This window comes from Peromyscus leucopus, chromosome 2 (assembly GCF_004664715.2).
Source record: "Peromyscus leucopus breed LL Stock chromosome 2, UCI_PerLeu_2.1, whole genome shotgun sequence".
NCBI classification, from domain to species: domain Eukaryota; kingdom Metazoa; phylum Chordata; class Mammalia; order Rodentia; family Cricetidae; genus Peromyscus; species Peromyscus leucopus.
The window spans coordinates 91694388-91720914 of NC_051064.1; the positions used below are offsets into that span (position 1 = coordinate 91694388).

Consider the following 26527-nt stretch of genomic DNA (forward strand, 5'->3'; position numbering starts at 1 on the left):
TTAATTTCTCTTTCTCAAATCATTACTCTATATTCATAAAATCTTAAAACATGGCTAGAATGAAATGCAGGAAAAGCAAGGGACTGTGTTGAGGGGAAAGGAATTTAAATGTGTAGCAGATAGAGAAGATAACGACAAAAACTCATCAAGTTATGAATGCTTATAGGACTCTGATTAAGTCAAACTTCCAGACAGATAATCTTCATTCATAACTGAGTACATACAGGGAAGCTCAAATACTTAAAAATTATGCTTAAAATGCTTGCTCTTAAATACTATCCAGTCTTTAAAAAGGAAGTTCTGACATGTGCTGTGACCTGGATGAATCTTAATTATATAATGCTAAGAGAGATGAGCTAATCACAAGAAACTGCTACCCAGTTCTGCTTGTGTGAGATAGAGTGTCTCCTTAGAGTAAGATCACAGAGACAGAAAGTAGATTGACAGAGATTTTATTTTTCAAGATGAAAATAGTTTTGAAGATTATCATACAACTGTGGATGTACTTGATGCCAGTAAACTGCTATCCATGTTTAAGACAATGAGAAAGAATTGTAATTTCACATGCATAGACTACCCCCCGGCCTGACTTTTTGGGAAAAATTTCTCCATGTTTTAGTCCTGGTCTTTGTAACATCGTTACTGTTTTGTGATTCAGTGATTACGTGTTCAGAATATGCTTTGCAATAACAAAATCAGAAGTGTTCATACACTGCATTTGTCATGGAATGTTTTCTTGCTTAGGAGGTGGATTTTGACCATGGGTGGTGAACCTCAGGCGTTTCACCCATACTTTGTTCTGAGAATTTAGATTGATTGAGCTATCAATTGATGGTACAAAATTATTCTCCTTAGATAAACTACCCACAGCAGCAGAATTCCTTACAGTAAGACTCTGTTGTAAAAGTCCACATCAAACGTAGGGATAGTAATGCTTGTTTTGCTTTGTGTATGATAAATGTTCTATATGAGTCCTTATTTATAGCTTTCCCCCCTCACCTCTATTTTTATTTGTACCAGACTTCAGGCTTTGCACTGGCATTAGGAAATCTGGTTCATGGTTTGTCTGTGTGTGGACATGGAAAAGCTGAAGACCTGGGTAACAGACTCCTCCCCAACTGGATTAGAGTTGTTCTGACAGAGGTAAAAAGTCATCACCTGTATGCTATTATATATTTATATAAAGGAAAAAGAACTGATTTATTGGATTCTTTATAGGAACTGCTAAGATATAGCTTAACAATAAATGAACAAGTAATTTCAAGCGAAAGAGACATGTATGCCTTTAATCTCTTGTAAATAGTGCAATCTGTCAACCATTACAGGTTGTCTTATTTTTTAAAAGCTGACCACCTGATAGTGCTTTAACTTTTAAAACAATGTTATGGTTTAACCTGGGCAAATAGAAACAATAAGAAGCCACCCGTGATTTAACAGCCTTAATGTGTTCCTTTATTTTAGTCTGTTGTTATTTTGGGGTCAAGTGTCAGTTTTGTGTTGATCCTATGGATGTGCTATAATTTTAGCCATTGGCCTCGCTGTGCAACAGTAACAAGTGTAGGTTTCAAAGCCGAGGAGTGTTTTGCTGTTGACTGTTGTGATTCTTGGTTTGCAGGGTGCCTCCACCATGCTCTGTCTGGCAGCCCTTCACGGTCTGGTGGCATTAGTAGGATCGGATGTGGATGCTATGCAGGTAAAGCCAGGAACTCTGAGGGAAGGAACTGAATGAGTACACAGCCATAGCAATATTAGAGTGGCATTAGCTTCCTAGCCTAGGGCAAGAGGAACATGCTGTCATGGTAATAGTTTCTCTGGGCTTTCAGTGCCCTGCTCTGAAAGAGGACTCTTGGCTGAGAATTCTTTCTGTAGAGATTTGTTCCTTGTTTGGTTTAATTTATAGGAATCAAACCTCTTTAGGTGGGGACTGTCCATAGACTTTCCTGCCTGAGAAAGTGACTGAACCATAAGAAATTCAAAATTCATTCATCAGGAATTACAGTTCACATCTCTAATGTTCAAGTTTAAATCTTTGCAAGTGTTTTGTTCTAAAACATCATTTCAGTGGACATAAGTGTGTGTGAGTTTATCACAGTTCTGAATTGTATACCTTTGTTCATATAGTAAAACTTTTGAGGGACCGCTATGTGCCACCGTGAAAACATGCTAAGAAATCAAGGGTAAATAAATCCTGGGCCCTGCCTTTGAGGAGCTTACCACTTATGTGCTTGAAATATACTGAGAGCTGATAAATGATTCCATTCTGAGATGACTGCTCATGCCCTGGGTCATTTCTGCTCACTCTTTCAGCTAAAGTCAGAAGCCATCCAGAACGCCCATTTTCAAGCGAGACTTAATGAAGTCATTAGAACCTTAACTGAGGTAAGCAGAGGAATTTTCAGTCCCTGCATGGGATGCACATCTCCCCCTTTGTTATCTTTCGTACTGCTTGTCATGGTGTGTCTTACCTGGCAAATGTGAAAATCTAACATTCATGTTGAGTTCATGGGGTGTTTCGAAGTAGTGTATGGGCCTGTGTTCATTGATAAATATGCCCTGCTCCTGGAAAAAAAAAAGAATACTGGCTTTTTTGAGTTAACTTGTTATTGATTCACCTTAAAAATGAAACCTGACCTTGCAAGGGTTATCTGGCTTTTGGGGCAAGGACAAATAGTAGGTGGCCAAAGGGCAGGGCAGACACCAGGGAAGAATGGTCAAAATGGCATTGGTTCAGATGAGAGTTTGTGAGTAAATAATTGTCATCATTACTCTTACTGAGGCATAATCATGTTCATCTGCTTTAAAGGCTTTGTCTGTTAGGATTTTTATTTTTAAAACATTATGTTTGCTGAATAAACTGTGAAAGTACAGGTTGAAAAAAGGTGAAGCAGTGTTACAGCAGTCCTGAGTGCACGGTCCTGCCTCTTCCTAAGCATCACGTCCAAGCTGGGTTTTTGTGATTGGTATTCTTACTATACCTGGTGCTTTCTAGCTTATTTTTTTCCCCACTTAGCATACTTGTTTTCATTCTTATAAAACATGACTAATTATAATACTTAGCACATAAAGATGTTTTAGTAATTCATGGTGGAAAAGCATGAATTTCTGAGCAGAGAAAAAGTATTTTACATACATGAATAAGAATGTGCTCAGAAAAAGAATTCTACTGAATTCTATTGAATTAAGTTGTTAAAACTTGGGAGAATTGGAAACAATTATTTTAAAATGTTCATGAATTATAATAATCATGGTAGAAATTATCTAAAGAATAGAATGAGTTAAAATTTCTATCTTTAGAGATACTTTATAATGAAGTAACTTTCCCTTTCTTTCTACTTTTTGAATTCTTTTCTTTTAAGACAGGATCTCATGTGTTCTAGGCAGGCCTCAAACTGTGTAGCTAAGGGTGACCTTACTTAACTCCTGATGCTCCCAAGTGCTGGGATTACAGGCATGAGCAACAAGCCACAGCATCATTCTTGGCATAACGGAAGTTACTGAAGCTGAACACCGCGTGGCCTTTTTTTGGCACACTAAGGTCAAAATATGCTCTACCAACTATGCTCTAGCCCCAGACCCTTTTTGAGCTTTCTTTTACCAGTTTTTGGGAACAGTCTTGTTCAATGAAGCCTGAGAATATTGCTTGTACTTTCTGCCATAATTGGTTGGTTGATTCATTCATTCATTCATTCATTCATTGATTCATTCATTCAGCAAATACTCATCAGCTAAAATGAGAGTCAGGTCTAGTGTAGGAGACTCATGTTAGCATTCTGTTATAGAACTTCTTGTTCTCAACTAAGCCTCTAGCTCCTACAAGGTTAGTGATATTCTATGGTGGCCTTTTATTGAATAGAGCTTGGATTTTGCCCCATCACCAAACTGCTGTTTTCACCAACAGGTCATCAATGTCTCGGGGGTGATTGGTCTTCAATCAAATGCAATATGGCTTCTAGGTCATCTTCATCTATCTACCTTGTCTTCAAATCAAAGCAGAACTTCTGGTAAGATTAGAGTCCTAATATCCTGGAGTTGGAAGAAGGAATGGCTGACTCAGGCCCTGCACTTTGCTAAAGGGTTTGGACATCACAACAATTCTACACGAGGGGATGGATGTTATGATCTTTATTTTATATGTGAGCAATGGAGTATAGAGAGCTTCCAGATGTACTCTGGATCACATGACAGAAAGCGGTGCTTTGGATTTAGATTTATTGGCCTCCAAACCCCATATTCATTCACACTTCCTCTCTCGCCTCCCTTAGAGGATAGTGTAGACGTTCAGTCAAGTACCTATATTTTACAAATGAAAAATAATAGGCTTAGAAATATTATATGAGTTACATTAAGAGTTTGTTTAGTGACAAGTCCATAAACAAAGAATCAGGTCCTTGAAGCTTGGAACAGACATCTTATTTTTACTAAAACTAATGGTGTTATGTTTCATTAAAAATCTCTTTATAGAGAGCTACACAGTGAAACTTTTTCTCAAAAACAAAAAACAAAAACAAAAAAACAAAAAATACAAAAAACCAAACCCTGTCTCTTTATTTATGCCTGGGATTTTTCTGCCCAATGACTTTATAAAGGTAATGAGCAAAACACATTAAAAAATGTGTACCTCCATAGGGTTTGGAATCCTACCTCTTCAAATAACAACACCCTTTCTATTTGTATCTTTTGATAAAAGCAATAAATATATTACAATTCCCATGTGCTTAATTTATGTTTGTACTTGGAGATTTCCTGGAGAAAGAACCACCGAAATATATCTGTCCCTTGCTCCTTATGAACGGTATTTTGACTCACTGGCCATCTTGTGCCTGGTCCACAGAGATTTAGAGACTGAAGATCTCTCACTAAAACAGTTTACGTATTCCTGGCGGGTCATCTGCTGATGGCATAACGAAGAATGTGGGCTTCTATACTTTTTGTTTCCCTCACTGCAGTCACTCTGCAGCTTCCGACAGAGGACTTTGGTCCACATCCTTCCCAACGTGATGAACCGTAGACATCTGGAAGTTGTCGTATTAACATAGGAAGGGAATTTAAAAGCACTTTAGTGATGTAAGAAACCTTTGCTAGTGCTAGGCTTGAAGGTCCAGGCTCTTCCAGTATCCTGGTAAATAACACATTACGCCAGGCTTTGTGTGTGTGTGTGTGTGTGTGTGTGTGTGTGTGTATGTTCAGACTTACAGTTGTATTACAGAACACTTAGTCGATGTCCTTCAATCAGGTAATAGTGAGTCAGCTTACACCCACGTTCTTAGGAACAGAATAATTGTGTGTCTGGAAAACACAGCTACTCATTCCTAGGGGAGTTTTCCAGTTGAACCATTGATGGCAGCAAAACTGTCTCATGAAACAATTATGGAGATCTGGGAGGAAAAGGATTTAGGGGACTCTCAGGACTCAGCTAGCAGACATGTCACTGGCTCACTGGTTCAGGTCAGCAGCCACATCTGGTTCTTTGTACATGTTGATCACTTAAAGGTCTCTACCTTGAGTAAGAGATGGTGCTGTTAATCCTGGTTTTTTAATTTCCTTGGTTCATACAGTTGACGCAGCATCCTAACAAGGCCTCTAGGACAGTGCCTAAGTTTAGAAGCCCAACTTGCCTACCCTGAGGAGGCCATTGCATTGGAGCTCATCGATACGATAGTGTGCAAGGGAGGGAGCTTTTCTTTTTAAGTCTCTCCTAGGTTTGTCACCATTTTAGATTTTCCTGTAGAGCCTAAGCGATTCCCTCCAAGCCATCATTTAATCTAATAGAATTAGCTGCAGCTACAGAGTACTGTGCTGAGAATAATGGCATAAACATCTCTGCCTTGTCTCTGGGTTGATACGGCAGCATGAGATCATTACCTCTCCTTCATTAGCCTTGCCATGTTCGCTAGCTAATTTGATCATTTTCTGCTTCCACAGTTCCTACTGACTACAGCTATTTGCCTGAAGGCAGTTTTCTTAGAGCAGCCATTGGCTTCTTCGTTACAGGAGGGAAAAAAGGCAAGTGAGCACAAATCTTGGATTTTTATCATTCTCTCTTCATGTTCTGTAAGTATGTGCCTGAAGCACGCCTCTGTAAAATCAAACAAATCAAGTCTGAAGGGGTGAATGTTGTCTTCTGCTAAACCACCTTCCTAGATGACTAGAGAACTAAAGAGCTTCTCTGTAAATATGCAAACTGTGCGCTCTCATTGTGGGTGGCTCTGTGAAAACTGTGTCTGCCATGTAGACATGTAGAGGTGCACCAGGTACACATTTCTTTTTCTGTCCGTTTCAGTGACTGTGGTATGGGTAGAGAAAACACATCCAGGTGACCTCTGCATCCCAGGCCCGCTGGGAAGTAGCCCTTGTCCCTGGCCTTGTCTGATCATTCTGTGTTGCTACAGTCACAGGCTCTCGCTCCCGATCCTGGCTTGTGTTTGTTCTTGGAACACATTCATCTTGCTGTGCTCCTGGGTCGTGGCCCTCCATGTTAGAAGATAGTGGTTCAGTGCCTTTGTGTGACCAGAACCAGAGCAGAGCCACGAGGGTTGCTGAAGGAGGAGCTCTTTAATGATGTCCACTGCTCAGAGGTGTGAGTAAGAAGTGTATGCTGCCAGCACTGTGTGTGACCTGGCTCATTCCAGTTCCGTTAGCATAATCATCTTCCAGTGAGGTCCACTACTTTCACGCTTTCCTGACTGGGCAAATCAGTGACTATATGATAGCAAGGCCATTCCAATTGTAAAAAGAAAAAAATGTTTTTAAGTGAATTAAAATGGAAAACTGTGAGAAATCTGGAAGGAGCAATTTGATAAATAAAGTTCATGGCAAGATAAAATGTGTCCATTGGAAGAGGAAGTATTGTTGCTTGATGTCCCACTGGGAACAGCAATCTCGGGAGCTATTTTTATAGCCTGGCCCCTTTAGTCTTTAGAATTTAGGATGCATGCTCTTATTTTAGGATTGTGAGTTAGCACTGTTTGCTCCTAATTTTTTTCCATATAAAAGTTGATATATGATTATATCATTGTTCTATATACACTGTTGCATATAATATGCAAATTAGTTTAATGATTATATTGCTATGGATTATGTCTTCTTAAACTAGATATAATAGAGATGTCGTCATTAGGAAGAAGTTGAATTCTTACTAAATGCTCATCAGAATTTTCCAAACCCAGAATAATATTAGCACCATATATTTTTATTATAGTTTTATTAAATTGTTCATCATTAGCTTATAAAATTTAAAAACGATTATAATGTGAGAGGTTGTCATGAGAAATGAAGTAAAAACTCTGAAGTCAAAGTCTTCAGAATTTTTTTTTCTCTTCTAGCAAATAACATATTATTTTGGCCTCCCAGATCCATATTTCTTGGCAGAATGAATTTTCTCCGAATCTTCTGGGGCTTCTTGGTTCACTGTGGCAGGTCTGTGGTTCTGCAGTCCTGGCTCACAGGCAGGACTCTGTTCAGAGGCTAGCAGCTCAGGTGGAACTGAGCTGCCGTGGTGTGCAGCCTCACTGGAAGCCGCTGTAGAGCAGACTGCTGGCGTGTTTCAGACCGCCGTCTTACCAGTCAGATTTTTGGCATTTTCAGGTTGTGGGAGAGGGCTGTCTTCCTGTCAGGTTTGCTGACTGGATTCAGAGGAAAATCTATTCAGCCCACACATTACTAATGATGACCCCAGAGGAGTGGGGGCCGTGGGAGGCTGACCTCCGCCTCCAAAGCCCATTTACAAAAACAAAACGAGACCCTGCTCTGTGGGACTGAATAGGATGGCCAAACGCAGAGGTGTGCATGCAAAGGAGCGCTTTCTTCTTCAATATGCCCAGCTCATTTGAATTTTAATAACTCCCTTCTGAAGGAGCTTTTGAGTTTAAATGTCTGGATGTCACTCACCAGAGCCCAGTGGGGCTGCTGGTAGGAAGGATGACAACGTCAGTGAACTCTTTTGAGGAAGAGATGGGTTTTTTATAGTAAAAATCATGCTTGGTACAGGCAGAAGATAGGCCACTTCAGGGATGGCATGGCTTCATCGCCTCTGTGGACTATTTTTAACTTTAATACCTCACAGGAAAAAAAATGTGAAGGGTTATATTTGATTCACACATACACTAGAATGAGTGCGACATGGAGAGTTCCAGCACAGCCCATGGAATCCGAGAAGAACGTGTCAGACTGCTTTCTGAGGCTCAGGACTTGCCACGCTTTATATTCACACCTTAATGGATGTGTGATGTTAGAGCATCCGTTCCTTCATGGAGACCTGCGCTCCACTGCCATACCAAGCCAGTGGAACTCCTCTGGTTTTTAAGGAATTCAGCTCCTGGCTCTGAAAGGAACTGTCTTTGTCTACCATGTGATACTGTCTGTCTTCTCTGACCTGGCCCTGGTGGCCTTCGATCAGGTGTGTGATTCCTTAACTCTTGTAGTCATCATTCTCGATTACTATGGGAATTTCTCAAGTACTCCAGCCTTAAAGTCTTTGCTCAGAATTAAAATCCTCCCATTGTGGGATCTTTTCCCTCTCTCTCTTTCTTTCTCTCTCTCTCTCTCTCTCTCTCTCTCTCTCTCTCTCTCTTTCTCTTCCTTTCTTTCTTTCTGTCTTTTTTTTTTTAACAAGGTCACTATGTATCAGAGACTGGTCTTGAACTCACTATACTGGTATTGAACTCAATATGTGCTAAAGCTAGTCTTAAACCCCTGATCCGTCTCACTTTGTCCCCCAAGTGCTGAGATCACAGGCATGTGCCACCCCACCCAGTTCTAATTTTGAGATTTTTCCTCCTTTTCTACTCATCCTTCTGATTTTTGATCTTTATCATTTCTCAATCAATTCCATACCATTTCAGACTTCATTGATATTTTATCCATTTCTATAATAGAAAATTTAAAAATACTTACTAAGAGTAATGATTCTTTCCGATGCCCACATTAGGTATTTTTGTATAACAAGACTGTTTTGCTGTCATTGGAGAATGTGACTAAGGCTTTCTAAGCTCATACTTTACATTAGGCTTTGAAGTGTTACCTGAGGAAAATATATAAATTTATGTAGTATAATGAATGGCATTTCCTCTAATTAACATTGGTCAGTGAACTATGTAGGTAAGTTTTAGGTTTATACACAAATGATCTGAATTCATATTCCCAATCATTTTTGGAATTTCAGTTATTTTGGACTAGTGTTGAGCTTTACTTGTTGAGACAGTGTCTAGCAGAATTAGTGAACTGAATATACACTGATGATACCAAAAGGTTGCCAGTTTTTAGGGAATTGGCTGCCAAAACCATGTGCCATTTTAAAATATCTTGAAGTATTAATATTGTACCTCTACAGCTCGAAAACATCACTAGAAATGAACACATGTGTATGGCACTGAGTTTAGAAGTGGCATAAGGAAAAGGCTAGCTGCTGAGCAGAATGGCTTACACCTGTAATCCCAGTGCTTGGGAGGCTGAGCCAGAAGGATCAGTGGATTTGAGGCTGTCCTGGGATATCTAGTGACTTGCAGGCTGGCACAGACCATAGAGTGAGGCCCTGTTTCAAAAAACAAAGAAGGCTAGAGACAACTCAATGGTTAAGAGTGCTTCCTGCTATTACAGAGGATCTGAGCTCACATCCTAACACCCATATCAGGCAGCCCACAACTCCAGCTCTAGGGGATCCAACACTACCTTTTGTTTTTGTTTTTGTTTTGTTTTGTTTTGTTTTGAGACAAGGTTTCTCTCTGTAGCTTTGGTGCCTGTCCTAGATCTCACTCTGTAGCCCAGGCTGGCCTTGAACTTACAGAGATCCGCCTGGCTCTGCCTCCCAAGTGCTGGGATTAAAGGCGTGCACCACCACCCCTGGCTCCAACACTACCTTTTGGCTTCCTGGGCAACTGCACTCATAGGGTATATACTCACACACATACATATAAATAAAACAATGCCAAACAAACAGAAAACCAAAAGAAGATTTTCTGGAATATTAACCGAGAGATGGCTACTGAGATAGTCCAGTATATGTCCTTGTCAATGACATATGCACTTTATCCATTCATAAAATGTATAATACCTAATTATCTGATTTCTAAATTCAATACCTGTTCCTATAAATGAGCACAGTTGTCTCTAATCTTCCATGACAGGAGATATGGAAGACCTAAGAAATGGAAAAGCTGATATCAGTCCTTTCTTCCCCAAGTTGCTTTTGGTCATGGTGTCTTTCACAACAACAGAAAGTCACTAAAATGATATGCTTTGTACTTTTAAGTAATACTTCTCAATTTCACATTTGTCACTGTAACTATCACTTATAAATGACTGTAGAGTATTTGATCAGGAGCAGGCAGGACAGCTTGGTGGGTAGGCTGACTGGACTCAAAGGTTGCCAACCCAAGTTTGATGCCCAGAATCCACATGGTAGGAGAGAACTGACTCCTGTAATTTGTCCTTCGATTTTTTACAATAAATAAGTAAATGCAATTAATACTTCATCAAGTTGATATATCACAGTTAGAATTTCACTGAGTTTCTTTATATATATATATTGAGTTTCTTTATTCAGGTAGGTTTCTCTCTTCTACTATAGCTTTCCTTAAGATAAAGTCTCAGCAGTTTATTGGTGGGCAATTATCTTTGGTAATGAGAAGGATGGCATTGCCTCTTTAAAGACTTATTTTTATGTTTGTGTGGGGGTGCACTGTAGAAGTAACCATCTTATTAAATAAGAAACACAGAACTAATGCAAAGAAGAAAGCCAAGAGATCAGAGCTAAGACCTAAAAACCTTACCCTTCCTCTCGAGGTGGTCCTGCCTCTCCGAAAGAGAGCTACTTCCTGTGTTAAAGTCTTTATAAAGACTTTCTGTTCTGCCTTCTCATTGGTTGTAAACCCAACCACATGACCACCTCGTCACTACCTGTCTGTACAGACCTCCAGGTCTTCTATGGTTGGTATTGAGATTAAAGGCGTGTGTCTCCAATGTTGGATGTATCCTTGAACACACAGAGATCTACCTAGCTCTGCCTACCAAGTGCTGGGATTAAAGGTATGCACCACCACCGCCCAGCTTTCCTATGGCTTGCTAATAGCTCTGACCCCCGGGCAACTTTATTTATCAACATATAAATAACATTTTAGTACAAATAAAATATCACCATAGTGCACACATACGCATGTGTGTGTCTATGTGTCTGCTTGGATGTCTGTGTTGGTATCAGTGTCTGCTCTGTGTATGGAGTGCCCTGAAGCTGGAGTTACAGGCAGCTCTGAGCTGCTCAGTGTGTGTGCTGGGAACAGAACTTGGGTCCTCTGGAAGAGCAAGCTCTTTTACTCCCTAAGGCATCTCTCCGGACCCTGGCGTGGCTTCTCAATGCTGCAAAAGGATTATGAACCCTTTGTGAAAACAGAAAGCAGTATACCATAAAGGTTGGAATACAGGAGTCAGACTTCCTCGGTTCCTATCCCATTTCCACTACTTGCAGCATATGCAAATTCAGGCAAGCCACCTAAGCTTATAGGTGTAGTTGTTTCTGGAAAATTGAGAAAATGATTGACTCTTCATTATGTAGTTTTTGACAAGTTATTAGTGAGGTTATATAATAGTAACTAAACAAAGAATGAACTCCTTTAGTTAGAATATCCTATTATAAAACATTGCAACATACATTAAAGACCAATGATAACAATAAAAGCCATTCAGGTATAATATGATGCCATTTCAGTGTCAGAAGGAATGAACATTTTTGTATGCATTCACTATTTAAGAGTTTTTAAAATTAAAGTTTAAAGGGGCTAGAGAGATGGCTTAGCAGTTAAGAGTACTGGCTTTTCTTCCAGGGATCCTGAGATCAATTCCCAGTGGCCACATGGTGGCTCACAACCATCTATAATGGGATCTGATGCCTTGTTCTGTCTGATGCCCTCTTCTGTCTTGCATGCATACATGCAAGTAGAACACTTATATACATAAATAAATAAATCTTAAAAAAAAAAAAAAAACTGGAAGTGCAGGAAATGAGCTGATGCAAATCAAAGGGTCTTAATGGTCATTTTTAAGACACAAAGTCCTGGAAGCAAGTGAATATCTATTATATTAACAATTGTAATACACAAAAGCATGCTGTTATGTTGAAAATGTTAAATAAAAAATATGAAAAAAAAAAGAATGTAGAAAGGTAAAGCAAGTTTCCTATGTGGCTTCTTCCTTTACCATGCCTGCTTAGGCTTCCCATGGTATGAAAGGTACTTGGAGGGAAAGGTGGTCCTTAAGTTTTGTACTTCAGTGACCACATGAAGTTTATCAAAATATGAAGTGAAATTTGTTTGGTGTTGTAAAAACATTCTCCACTCAGTGTTTGTGTAGCATGCATAAGGTCCAATATCACCTCACCCCTCCAATTCTAAAATTGTTAATGATAGTAATTATGGTTATAAGCTATAAACATGACAACAGTGAAATGGATCAATAAGTGTTTTGCCTATTACAATGAATGTTTGTCTCTGAATGTGACTGCTTTCAAATATAAGCCAAAAAGTTTTTTTAAAAAAAAAAAAACTTTAAAAAATGCTTGGCAGTGGTGGTGTTCGCCTTTAATCCCAGCACTTGGGAGGCAGAAGCAGGTGGATCTCTATGAGTTCGAGCCAAGCCTGGTCTACAGAGCAAGTTCTAGGATAGCCAGGGCTACACAGAGAAATCCTGTCTTCAAAACAAAACAAATTAAAGTTTTGAGGGGTTTGTTTTGTTTTGTTTTTTTTCAAAGTAACTGTTATGTGTGGTGGTTTGAAAGAAAATGGAGTGGCACTATTTGGAGGTGTGGCTCTGTTGGACGAAGTGTGTCACTGTGGAAATGGGCTATGAGGTCTCATATATGCTCAAGCCATGCCCAGTGTCTCAGTTCATTTTCTGTTACCTTCAAGTCAAGATGTAGAACACTCAATTACTTCTCCAGCATCCTATCTGCCTGCATGCTGAATCACGATAGTGGACTAAACCTCTGAAAAATGCAACCAATGTTTCCCTTTATAACAGTTGCTGTGGTCATGATGTCTCTTCACAGCAACAGAAACACTAAGACATTATGGTATGTGTATATATGTGTGAGTGCAGGCACATGTGTGTGCAGGTCAGAGGACAACATTGTGAGTCTGTTCTCTCCTTCTGCCGTGTGGATCCTGGGATCAAATTCAGGTTGTCGGGTTTGAGTGCTAAGTGCTTTTCCACTGAGCCATCTCTTTGTTTCAGAATTTTTTATTTAATGTTTGTACTTGTTTACATTTCATTTTCCAAAAAGTAAATACAGGAAAATTACAAACTGTCCCTCTCTTCTCTCTAACTGGAAGAGAAATCTTTACTATTTCTTTCATCCAGAAACCACAAGCCAAACTTCACTGTAATCTCCGTGATGGCCGTCGCAGGAAAGTCTAATGTGGAGTGCTTGCTGGTTGTCATTTCTCTCAAGTATTCTCATCCAGAGTAGTTCCTCAGCCTTGTCTCTCTCTCTTTTTTAACCTGGTCATGTTTTAAGACTAGAAACAGTTATTTCATAGAACATTCTCCACTTTGGGTTTCATGATGTTTCCAATGGTAGAGTCGGGTCAGCCATCTTTGTCAGGAGATTCACAGAAAGGACTTCTGTGCTCACTGTATCCATCATATGCCATGCAGTATCCTGCTTCCTTCTCTTTGGGGTTAAACATATCACTTGGGTTCCTCCAAATGAGGTCACTCATTTCCCTTTATCATCAGTAAATATCTGTATGGTGACACTTTGAGGCTTTATGTGTGTATATATATACACACACAAGTATATTCTGTTGTTTAATCTATTTTTCAATCATTAGTTTTTTTTGTGTCCATTAGTGTACCTTTCCTAAATTATTGCTATGAGGCTTGGAGATAGGTCCAGGTAGCCCAGTTTTTTGTTTTGTTTTGTTTTTCAGAGAATGGTATTTAGAAGCCAAGGTCTGGGTATGGAGCATTTCTCTTGGGGTAATTGTCAATGCTTGCAGGAATGTTCTCTTGCTTTCTTTTATATCTTGCTTATTTCTACATCACAATGTGTCTTTATCTTTATTTGTGTCTAAGCTGTCTCTGTGTCCACAAATTCATGCCCACATTCGTAGCTCTAATTCAATGCCATTCTGTTTCTCTCTCTTCCTATTTACAGCTCTGTGTTTTGGACTATAGGTTACCTGGCTCATTATTCTCAGCCTGTTTGCTCAACTAATCAGTCCACCTGAATGTAACTAATCCCCCTTCCCCTCTGGGCCACAGCCCTACTAGGTTACCTTCTCTAGGTTCTGATCTCTGCTGGCTGCCACTCTGCTTGGTGGCTTTCCTGGTGCAAGGACTCAAGATGTGTTTTAGTTTTGGTAACTCTGAATGTTGTTGAGGTTTTTGCTCCTAAGATAGAGTACTCTACCAGCTTTTAGTATCTGATATTTCAGAATCAATTCTTTTCAACAACTGTATTGATTGTAGTTTCTGGTCAGGGGCAAAGCATTTGGTACTTCCCACAAACAGACCATCCTATAATGATGTCTGTCTGAATTCTCTGTGGACTTCATCCTTTCCATATTGATCTGACATCTTTTATTCTTGTAAGAGAAGATTGGGCTTTCAATGATGTTTTCTGATTAGATCTGACTTCCCAGCTCTAACCTTCCTGTATCTTTTTATTTTTTCATGTTTTACAACACATGTGGCTTTATTTACATGATGATGTATACTTCTTTGTTTCAAGTCTGCCTTTCTCATTAGACTATAATTTCTTCAATGTGTAGAAAGAATGCCTTAGAACAGACTACCTGGCCTGTAATATAATTTAAATATCTGGCCTCTGTCATTGTAGATGTTTGTACTAAATGCGGGATTATTCTAAGCTGAGTTGATTTGTCTCCAGCAACAGTGAAGATGGAGAAAGTGAATGTCTGTATCACACAAGTGGGGCACTGAAGATGGAGATTACTTACCCTAGCTGTTAGCCCACTTGTGGCCAGACTTTTCCTGTAGTAATTAGGCTGCTGCACAGTCCTCTGTGTAGCCAGAGTACGTGGGATAATAGGTCCCATTGTAATGCATTATGCTCGGATATGCCATTTATAACTTTGAGGCTGTCAGCTGGATGAGAGATGTAAAGCAGCTTTTCATTCAGATTTTAAAACATCTGGATCTTTTCGACAAGTACCCATAGGCATTCACAGTTTCAAATCCATTGTTCGTGACATTCCTGTGGTCATCTTACCTAAGACACTTGTTGGAAGGACAAAGAATTGAAATAAAGGACCTGATGATTCCTATTGTTTGTATTCTTTTGTCCCATACAGAAGATCTCTGTGGAAGGAACCAGGATTCTGTGTTCCAGATATGCTTTGGGCTTCTTCCTTCTTACCCTCCTCCCCAGATGCATACAACTGCCAAATATTTTTTCCATTCCCAACTGTAACTCTGGTTCCCATCATTCCATTGGCTGTCAGAATGGGTGCCTTCCAAACACAGAGGAAGATTTTGTGCAATTCTAATCATGCTTCTTAATATTGATGGCCCACTTTTTTAACTGTGAAAGATTTAATGCACTGTAGCAGAGGCCTGAGTTTCAGCCCCGTACTCCATTTCACATGTTGTTTCTGACACTTACCTGTATATCAGGTCAATTTTAGTGAAGACTGCAGTAACATGCACATACAGTGCAGTCAGTGCAGGAGCAACATGCACATACAGTGCAGTCAGTGCAGGAGCAACATGCACATACAGTGCAGTCAGTGCAGGAGAAACATGCGCATACAGTGCAGTCAGTGCAGGAGCAACATGCACATACAGTGCAGTCAGTGCAGGAGCAACATGCGCGTACAATGCAGTCAGTGCAGGAGTAACATGCACATACAGTGCAGTCAGTGCAGGAGCAACATGCACATACAGTGCAGTCAGTGCAGGAGCAACATGCACATACAGTGCAGTCAGTGCAGGAGAAACATGCACATACAGTGCAGTCAGTGCAGGAGCAACATGCACATACAGTGCAGTCAGTGCAGGAGCAACATGCACATACAGTACAGTCAGTGCCGGAGCAAACATGCGCATACAGTGCAGTCAATGGTGAAGTTCATCTCATCAGAAGAGAGCTCATTGTCTAAGCAATAAAACATAAACAGTGTTCATATTTCACATGGGGTCCTTGTATGATGAAAAGTTGGATCCATTTTCCAGGTTCCCTGGGTCTTTTGGAAACTACACATTTTCTGTAATGCACCCTGCTGGAAATCTTGGAATACAAGTCATATAATTTTGAAATCACTTGACATAAAATACTTAAGCCCTAAAACAGACATCTACTTATGAATTAAAGAATCTAATACATATTTGCAATGTCTGCCTCTTCACTGGGACATTTCTATGAATGTATACCAAAAGGACCCTTAAAAAGCAAATTAGGGGATGAAGAGATGGCTCAGTGGTTAAGAGCACTAGGTATTCTTCCAGATGACCCAGTTTTAATTCACAGCACCCACATCAGGTGGCTCTACCACCTGTAACTCAAGCTCCAGGGGGTGTAGCACGAATCTTAAAAGGTCTTACTAATAAAAACAAACCCGCAGCCACATATTGGGGTGAATGCTGAAGGATCAAAGAAACAGAACCAGCCACAGCTACCTCACTTTGCCAATTCCTCAGTTGATCATGCTTCCTCAGACTGGTAGCCTCTGCATCCTCATCTGAATGGATCTCAACTGAACTGCTAACAGCCTAAAAGCTTAACAGGCTCTAGTTCCTGCTCCTCACACCTTATATACCTTTCTGCTTCCTGCCGTCACTTTCTGGGATTAAAGGTGTGTGTCACCATGCCTGGCTGTTTCCAATGTGGCTTTGAACTCACAGAGATCCAGATGGATCTCTGCCTCTGGAATGCTAGGATTAAAGGTGTGTGTGTGCTACCATTGCCTAACCTCTATGTTTAATATTGTGGCTGTTCTGTTCTCTGACCCTCAGATAAGTTTATTAGGGTGCACAATATATTGGAGAACACAATATCACCATAAGGAGGATCCATCACCCTGGTCTTCAAGATCATCTGCATTCATGTATATGCACATACCCATGCATAGATACACATAATTAAAAATACAATGAAGCAAATTAATTTTTGTTGCATGAAATCAGACTTTAGTCTGTAGCCAGAATTGTTAAAGATTCTTACCACAAACGTGTTACCAGTATAGAGTTATGTGCAAAGCTATCTCACCCTATTATCATCAGAGGTGTTATACCTGGTTTCACCTTTTTTCCCCCCTTCTTTTTGGTCCTCTCATTAGAAAATGAACTCCATGAGCATAATCCCTGGTTCTGTGTCTGTTGCCAGGACAGTGTTCAGTCTCTAATACTCAGTAAACACTTGGGTGCACATGCGTATAAAATGTCTCTATTATCTTTGCCAGAACGTCTTCTGGAAACAGCCATGGTTAAGTTTCTCATAGTACTCGCTGGAGTCCCATCTAGCCAGAAAAGGGGTTATTACAGTGCAACATTGCAAGGTCCGCTACTAGTTTTATCCAGTAGAAGAGAGCAGCCAAGTTAGGTAAGGAAATCGTCCAGAGGGTATCTAGGCTTAGAGAACATACTGACTGATTTGTTAGCTGTTCTGGTGGGAATCAGAGTTGGAAACATGGGATTCAATTCTGAATTGGAAGTAAGTAGGGGTTTATAGTAGTACTTGAAACTGTGAGCATGGATGAGTTTATGTAGACTCAGCCAAGGATGATCATGGGATTTTATTTCTATAAGCAGTTATCTTAAGAATGGGAACATGGTACATATACAGTATTTATTTATGTCTGTCTATGCGTACATATGATGTCTTTGTTTGTGTGAGGACCTGCACATGCCATAGCACCTGTGTGGAGGTCAGAGGATAACCTCAGGGGTTGGTCCTCACCTTTCACCTTGGTTTTGAGGCAGGGTCTCTTTGGTACAGTGCTGGGTTGTGCACTCCAGGAGAGTTGGCCTGTGAGCTTCAGGGGGATGCTCCTGTTTCCACCCCCTATCTTGCAGTAGGTGTGCTGGGATTATAGACACGTGCCACTCCATCTAGCTTTTACATGGGTTGCAGGAATCTGAACTCCGGTCATCAAGCTTGGCAACAAATTCTTTTACCCACTAAGCCATCTTCCTGGCCCCATGATGTACTTGTAATTGGAAGAATAGAGAAAAGAAAGTCAGAAAAGAGTGTCCTTGAACCTGGCTAAGATCTAAGGCCATTAAAATTCTTGATAACAACAGTCCTGATGCCGTTGTGGGCCAGTAGCTAGAGAGTAGTTGTTTAGGAGTGTTTTTCATTGCAGGTACCAGAAAGAGAAAGATGCCAGGGCGCCAAGGTTTTGTCTATTTTTCAGGGCCCCTCTTAATATCAGTATCTTTTAAGATTTCTGCCTGTCTCTCTGAAGATGAATACAGTTGGTAAAGTACATGGATGAAGCCAATCCCCAACATGTAAACTAGTACAGTTCTTCTCTATTAGGGGTGGAGGGAGGAGAACCAGAATTTTTTTTCTTTTTTTTATATATTTTATTTTACAATACCATTCAGTTCTACATATCAGCCATGGGTTCCCCTATTCTCCCCACTCCCACCTCCTCCCCTTACCCCCAGCCTACCCTCCATTCCCACCTCCTCCAGAACAAGTCCTCCCCCGTGGACTGCGATCAACCTGGTAGGTCCAGTCCCTTCCTCCCAGACTGAGCCAAGTGTCCCTGCATAAGCTCCAGGTTTCAAACAGCCAACTCATGCAATGAGCACAGGACTTGGTCCCACTGCCTAGTTGCCTCCCAAACTGATCAAGCCAATCAACTGTCTCACCTATTCAGAGGGCCTGATCCAGCTGGGGGCCCCTCAGCCTTTGGTTCATAGTTCATGTGTTTCCATTCATTTGGCTATTTTTTTTTTCAATAATTGAGTAAAACTGAAATTTATTATAAGCCACAGTCATCCTAGGGACCTCCATGCTATATATATAGCCTCTATGGTTCTATGGGTTGTGGTCTGATTGTTCTTTATTTTATATCTAGAATCCACCTATGAGTGAATACATACCATAACTGTCTTTCTGGGTTTGGGTTACCTCACTCAGGATGATTTTTTCTAGTTCCATCCATTTGCCTGCAAATTTCATGCTTTCATTGTTTTTCTCTGCTGAGTAGTACTCCATTGTGTATATGTACCACATTTTTTTTCATCCATTCTTCCGTTGATGGGCATCTAGGTTGTTTCCAGGTTTGGCTATTACAAATAGTGCTGCTATGAACATAGCTGAGCATGTATCTTTATGGTATGAATCAGCATTCCTTGGGTATATGCCCAAGAGTGGGATGGCTGGGTCTTGAGGTAGTTCGATTCCTAATTTTCTGAGAAACCGCCATACTGATTTCCACAGTGGTAGTACAAGTTTACATTCCCACCAACAGTGGAGGAGTGTTCCCTTTGCTCCACATCCTCTCCAACATTGGTTGTCATTGGTGTTTTTGATCGTAGCCATTCTAACAGGTGTAAGGTGGTATCTCAGAGTCGTTTTGATTTGCATTTCTCTGATGATTAAGGATGTTGAGCATTTCTTTAAATGTCTTTCAGCCATTTGTAGTTCTTGTTTTGTGAATTCTCTGTTTAGCTCTTTAGCCCATTTTTTTATTGGACTGGAGAACCAGAAATTTAAGGTCATCCTCAGCTACATAGCTTGTTTAAGTCAGCCTGGCATATGTGTGCTCTTGTATTTAGGGAAAGAAAAGACTCTAAACTGCTCACAATTTAGGGGTACTCGGAGCATTCACAGTTCCTGTTCTGCTACCACTACTATCTACTTCCAGAGCTTTCTTATCACCCCAAAAGGAAACCTTGATCTCATTGAACAAATTATTTCCACTTCTCCATGTTTTCCAGTTCTTAGCAACAATACTCTGCTTTGTGTCTCTAATTTGTCTTTTCTGTATATCTCATTTAAACAGAATCATTCAATCTGTGGTTTTCCATGATAGACTGTTTGGGTGATGTCTTATTTTGACTTCTAGGTTTTAGGAGTTTTGTTGTTGTACTGGGTTTTTGGTTTGTTTTTTGAGAAAGAAATTGAAGTTGTGTGGATAGGGAGGAAGAGAGGACCTGATATACTTGGAGGTCAGAAAGAATATCATCAAAATATATTTAAATTTTAAAATTGTTTTAAATAATTTTTTAAAAAAATCAAGTCCTTTTTGGCCATTTGTATACTTTCTTATAATTGTCTTCAAGTCCTTTACCCATTAGACAAAATTTGGTTATCTTTGGATTGCTGAGTTTCAGGAAGGATCCCTCATGCATTCTGGATAGTGGGCTGTGGCTATGATTTGCAAATTCTCCCATTCCTAGGTTTTTCTTTTGACTTCATAGGTGATATTCTGTGAGCACAAGTTTTGAACTGTAGCCTAATCCAATTAAAGTACACATTTTCTCATGTTGGAAGGCTACTTTAGCACACCCTTACAGCTTCTCTTTGGCATGTTCAAATGTGCTGGCTTGGGTATGCCTTCCAGGGTTAATATTTTGCAAACTAAATACCCAAAATCATTTGTTTAATACTATTTTGATGTGGTACTTTTGGGGCATGATTGACAGTCATCACTAAGATACTGAGATAGTGACTTTGTTATACACCCAAGATGCCTTGACAAGCTTACTGTCTAGTCATGTGGTGCCCTCCATCGTGTTATAATACAGATAATAGTCTTCACCAGGTGCTGGCACCACACTCCTGGACTTCCAAGCCTCCACAACGGCACTGCTCTCAGCCTTTGGGTTTCCTTTTTGACCCCTTCCTACACTTCTTCTTTTTCTCCTGGCCCTCTGCTTCTCCTTCTCCCCAGATTCTCCATCCTGTACTATATAATTTAGCTCTGCCTACCCTTGCTAAACCCTTTCACAAGGTCGGTTTTCCCCTCCTGGGTCTCTGCTTCTCCTTCCCCTCAGCTTCTCCTTTTTGTTCTGTGATCTAGCTCTGTCACCCTTGCTACTCATCATAAGGTCAGTTTTTCCCTCCTGGGTCCCTGCTTCTCCTTCCCCTCAGCTTCTCCTTTTTGTTCTGTGATCTAGCTCTGTCACCCTTGCTACTCATCATAAGGTCAGTGTTTCCCTCCTGGGTTGTCCTTCTCCTTCCCCTCAGCTTCTCCTTTCTGTACCCTTGCTAAACCTTTTCATAAAATCGGTTTTTCCCTCCTGATTCCCTGCTTCTCCTTTCCCTCCAGCTTCTCCTTTCTGTGTTGTGACATAGCTCTCCATTCACCCTTGCTATCCCTTTCATAAGGTTGGATTTCCCTCCTGGGTTCCCACACCGCCCCTCCTTCTCCTTTTCCCCCAGCTTCTCCTTTCTGCTCTGTGATCTAGCTCTGTCACCCTTACTACTTGTCACAAGGTCGGTTTTCCCCTACTAGTTCCCTGCTTCTCCTTCCCCTCAGCTTCTCCTTTCTGTACTGTAATGTAACTGTCACCCTTACTACTTGTCACAAGGTTGGTTTTTCCCCTCCTGGTTCCCTGCTTCTCCTTCCCCTCAGCTTCTCCTTTCTTTACTGTAATGTAACTGTCACCCTTACTACTTGTCACAAGGTTGGTTTTTCCCCTCCTGGTTCCCTGCTTCTCCTGCCCCTCAGCTTCTCCTTTCTTTACTGTAATGTAACTGTCACCCTTACTACTTGTCACAAGGTCGGTTTTCCCCTCCTGGTTCCCTGCTTCTCCTGCCCGTCAGCTTCTCCTTTCTTTACTGTAATGTAACTGTCACCCTTACTACTTGTCACAAGGTCGGTTTTTCCCCTCCTGGTTCCCTGCTTCTCCTTTTTCCTCAGCTTCTCCTTTCTGTTCTGTAATGTAACTGTCACCCTTACTACTTGTCACAAGGTCGGTTTTTCCCCTCCTGGTTCCCTGCTTCTCCTGCCCCTCAGCTTCTCCTTTCTTTACTGTAATGTAACTGTCACCCTTACTACTTGTCACAAGGTCGGTTTTTCCCCTCCTGGTTCCCTGCTTCTCCTGCCCCTCAGCTTCTCCTTTCTTTACTGTAATGTAACTGTCACCCTTACTACTTGTCACAAGGTCGGTTTTTCCCCTCCTGGTTCTCCTTTTTCTCAGCTTCTCCTTTCTGTTCTGTAATGTAACTGTCACCCTTACTACTTGTCACAAGGTCGGTTTTTCCCTCCTGGGTCCCTGCTTCTCCTTTTTCCTCAGCTTCTCCTTTCTGTTCTGTAATGTAACTGTCACCCTTACTTCTTGTCACAAGGTCGGTTTTTCCCTCCTGTCCTGCTTCTCCTTTTTCCTCAGCTTCTCCTTTCTGTTCTGTAATGTAACTGTCCCCTTATACTTGTCACAAGGTCGGTTTTTCCCTCCTGGTTCCCTGCTTCTCCTTTTTCCTCAGCTTCTCCTTTCTGTTCTGTAATGTAGTTCTGCCTCTACCCTTGCTAAACCCTTTCACAAGATGGGTTTTTCCCTCCTGATTCCCTGCTTCTCCTTACTACCAGCTTCTCCTTTCTGTACTGTGACATAGCTCTGCCTTCACCCTTAGCTACCCTGTAGCAAGGTTGGTTTTTCCCTTCTGGGTTTCTACACCACCCCTCTGCTTCTCCTTTTCTCCTAGCTTCTCCTTTCTGTAGCTGATTTGTCTGGATGACTCTCTCTCACTTCTGCTTTCTTTTTCTCTGTTTGTTGATTTCATTTCTTTTTGCTGTTCTCTCCCTGCTTCTTCCCCACTCTGAGCTTCTCCTTTCTGGGATTGTGTGACCATCACTGACTCTGCCTGCATTTGTGGTCTAGTGAATTTGCCTTTGCTTTTCCCTTTTGTTATGCTTCTCTATTTTCAGCTTTTCCCACATTTCAGCTCTCTCTCTCACCTCTTCACCCCCTCCCATCTCTGCTGATCCTGTTGCTTTTTTGCCGATGTAGTTTCTGGTTTTCCCCTTGCTTCTCTTTCTGCTGATGGTGATTTTCCTTTTGCTGCTGATTCTGCCATAGTGTTTCTCCTTGTTTACATTTTTCTATATATTTTCTTTCTTTCTCTCTTTCTTTCTTTCTTTCTTTCTTTCTTTCTTTCTTTCTTTCTTTTCTTTCTTTTTTTTTTTTTTTTTGTTTTTCAAGACAGGGTTTTTCTGTGTAGTTTTGGTGCCTGTCCTGGAACTCACTCTGTAGCCCAGACTGGCCTCGAACTCACAGAGATCCGCCTGCCTCTGCCTCCCGAGTGCTGGGATTAACGGCATGTGCCACCACCACCCGCCTTTTTTTTAATGTATATATTTTCTGTATTTCTTCATTTTTCTATGGCTCTTTGTAGCATCACTTTTACCTGCCCATTTTAATGGCTGTTCCTGCTTTTTACACCTACCTGTAAATTAAAACCTGAAAGAACATAAACAGTTAATCTAGCTTCTCAGGTTATCAACTCTAATACATGCCTTCCAATATTAAAGTTTGAGGTAGCTGATTAACATGTAATAGCTATTTCTTCCTTGGTGCTCACCTCTAGAGCAAGTACTATGGCTTAGGAACTGAAGGGTTTTGTTTTGTTTTTTAAGTGGTAGGTGATAGGTGTGGTGCTTTAGGGCCATAGTGGGTGGAGATATTCCATAGCTCCTCTAAGGTGCTGAGTGGGCAAGCCTTGTCTTTCCCACTTTAAGTGTATTGAATACCATACCAAGAGCAATGAGACAATAATGACGAGTAGGTCACTCTTTTAAAAAACTGGATAAAGAGACATGGAAGTGTAAAAGATAGTAAAGATATGAGCATGTCTAACCAAACAAAAGAAGATTGGAGACAATGAGCGAGAACGGGGGAACAAGGTTTATACCAAAAGGAGCTGGATTCAGAGTGTAGCAGTGAAGGATTGATTGTAACTAAATATGTGGTATTAGAGCCTTTGGCTCTGAAGGAAAATAAACAGTTAATGATTTCCATTCTAGTGCAGCTACACAGGTGTTTTGCTATTTCTTTCCTTTTCTGTTGTAGGTCCTGAAGCTGTGCCTCCCTCTCTTCTCAAAGTAGTGATGAAACCCATAGCAACTGTTGGCGAGAGCTACCAGTATCCTCCTGCAAACCTGGCTGCACTCCTCTCTCCACTTATGAGGCTAAACTTTGGTAACTATCGAGTGCTTTTATCAGGCTTTGCTCTTAGGATTTTGCCTGACTAAAAAAAGCAGATTTTGTGTCACCGTTGACAGTGACTGGTAGATTTATTTTATGTTGCAGCTTGTTATCTTACATACAATAACTGAGTTACTTTCACTGAGCCATTATAGGTGACGGCGGGAAGGAAGAGATCTAAAGACATAGACCTATACAGTCCTCAGACACAACTCTCAAGGAACTGGAGAGATGGCCTAGTCAGTACAGTGTTTACTGTGCAAACATGATAACCCAAGCTAGACCCCTCACACCTACGCAAAAAACCAACCAACCAACCAACCAACCAGCCAACAAAGAAAGAAAGAAAGACAGAGAGAGAGAGAGAGAGAGAGAGAGAGAGAGAGAGAGAGAGAGAAAGAAAGAAAGAAAGAAAGAAAGAAGAAAGAAATAGGTAGGTAGGTAGGTAGGTAGGTAGGTAGGTAGGTAGGTGGATAGATAGATAAATAAAGCAAGCAAGCAAGCTGAGTATAGTAATGAATGCCTATAATTTCACTGCTTGGAAGGCAGAGACAGGACGATTACTGAGGACTTGCTGACCAGCTAGCCTAACCAAATCAGGGAACTGTGGATTTAGGGAGAGGCCCTGTCTTAAAAAAAAATAATAAAAAAATAAGGTGGAGAAGGATTGAGGAAAATACATGATGCTAATCTCTGGCCTCCATATGCACACCCATATACACATGTGTACACACACACACACACACACACACACACACACACACACACACACCAAACAAAAAAACAAGAGTAAACAAACAAGCCAAATAGCTCTTTTATGAGTTGTATGTATTTCTGGTATGTGAGGCAGACTTAGTTTAACAGTTATCAAACTGCACTTACAGAGCCCTAGGTTTCAAGGAAGCACCATGTCAGATGCTTTATTAAGGTTTCTATTGTTGGTGAAGCAAACTTATCAAAATTTATTATCTTACAGTTAGTTCTGTAGGCCAGAAATTGAACACGAAAGCCAAGGCAGGTACCTGAAGGCAGGAACTGAAACAGAAAGCCATAGAAAATGCTGCTTATGGGCTTACTTTCTTATACAACCCAAGACCACTTGCCCAGGAGTGGCACTGTGCACGGTAGGATGAGTCTTCCTATACCAGTCATCAGTCAAGAAAATGTCCCACTGACATGACCACAGAACATGCTCACATTCCTCACCTGATGTTCTTTCTTGTTGGGTGACTGTAGTTTGTATTGATTGAGCAGACAAAAACAATACAAAACAAACAAACAAAAAAACCAACCAAAACTATTGATCTGTTGCCCACTTGACACAAATATGTACCACTATCATCTTTCCTTTCTTGTTTATCTCTAAGATTTCGTGTTACTATCATAATATAAAACATAATGTTGTTTGCATCTTAGATGGTCTTTTAATTAAAAAAAAAAAAAAAACAAAACCCAGAGCCAGATATCAGGGTGAAAGCTGAAAAATCAGAGAAGCAGAGCAGCCAGCCTCTAGTTCTTACCTCTATGAAATCCTCAGCCTAAAGAGAGTGAGTTCCTGTTTCCTCATTCCTTATATGCCTTTCTCTGCCCTGCCATATTGCTTCCTGGAATTAAAAGTGTGTGTCGCCACTGCCTGACCTCTATGTCTAATCTAGTGGCTGGCTCTGTCCTCTGATCCTCATGCATGTTTATTAGGGTACACAATATATCACCACAACATAGTATAAGTCTTTATAACCTGTATAAGTCTTATAGTCTTTAAAAAGATTCAAACACTTTAAAAGTTCAAAGTCTTTAAAAAATATTCAAAGTCTCTTAACTGTGCATTCCTGTTATACTAAAAACAAAGTAAATATTTTCTTACTCCTAAAGTGATGAACCAGGGTGTAAAAGCAATCACACTTAAACAGAGCCAGAGTCCATCCGTGTACCTACAAATCTGTTAGCTCAGTGTGTGACATCTGGAATTCACTCATATCTTATGTACTCCAGAAAGTTTGGGCAGTCTTATTTATTTATCTGTATCTATATACATATACATATAATATACACATATACATACATAGATATACATATACATACATATATATAAATCATACATACATACACACACACACACACACACACACACACACACACACACACACACACACACACACATATATATATAAAATCACTGAGGAAACTCAAGGCAGAAACCTGGAGTCAGGAAGAACAAAAATCGAGACCTGGAGGAATACTGCTTCCTGGCCTTTTTCCCCATGGCTCACTCGGTCTGCAATCTTCCCAAGGATGACACTGTCCAGTTAGCTGGGCCCACCCACATAAATCATCAATTAAGAAAATGCCCCCACAGACTTGCCTACAGGCCAACTTGTAAGAGACAGTTTCTCAGCTGAGGGTTCCTCTTGTCATGTAA

At 40.6% G+C, this 26527-nt stretch overlaps 1 protein-coding gene across 5 annotated transcripts in view; it reads left to right on the plus strand.

Annotated features, from left to right (window-relative positions):
* Window positions 1-26527, plus strand: part of Focad (focadhesin) — a 301255-nt gene that overhangs the window by 258183 nt on the left and 16545 nt on the right. For all 5 annotated transcript variants that reach the window (XM_028859771.2, XM_037202700.1, XM_028859770.2 and 2 more), the window contains 6 exons: window positions 1021-1143; window positions 1616-1693; window positions 2308-2379; window positions 3899-4001; window positions 5923-6003; window positions 23974-24102. In XM_028859771.2, the coding sequence (XP_028715604.1) occupies window positions 1021-1143; window positions 1616-1693; window positions 2308-2379; window positions 3899-4001; window positions 5923-6003; window positions 23974-24102 (586 nt within the window). The remainder of the gene's footprint in view (window positions 1-1020; window positions 1144-1615; window positions 1694-2307; window positions 2380-3898; window positions 4002-5922; window positions 6004-23973; window positions 24103-26527) is intronic.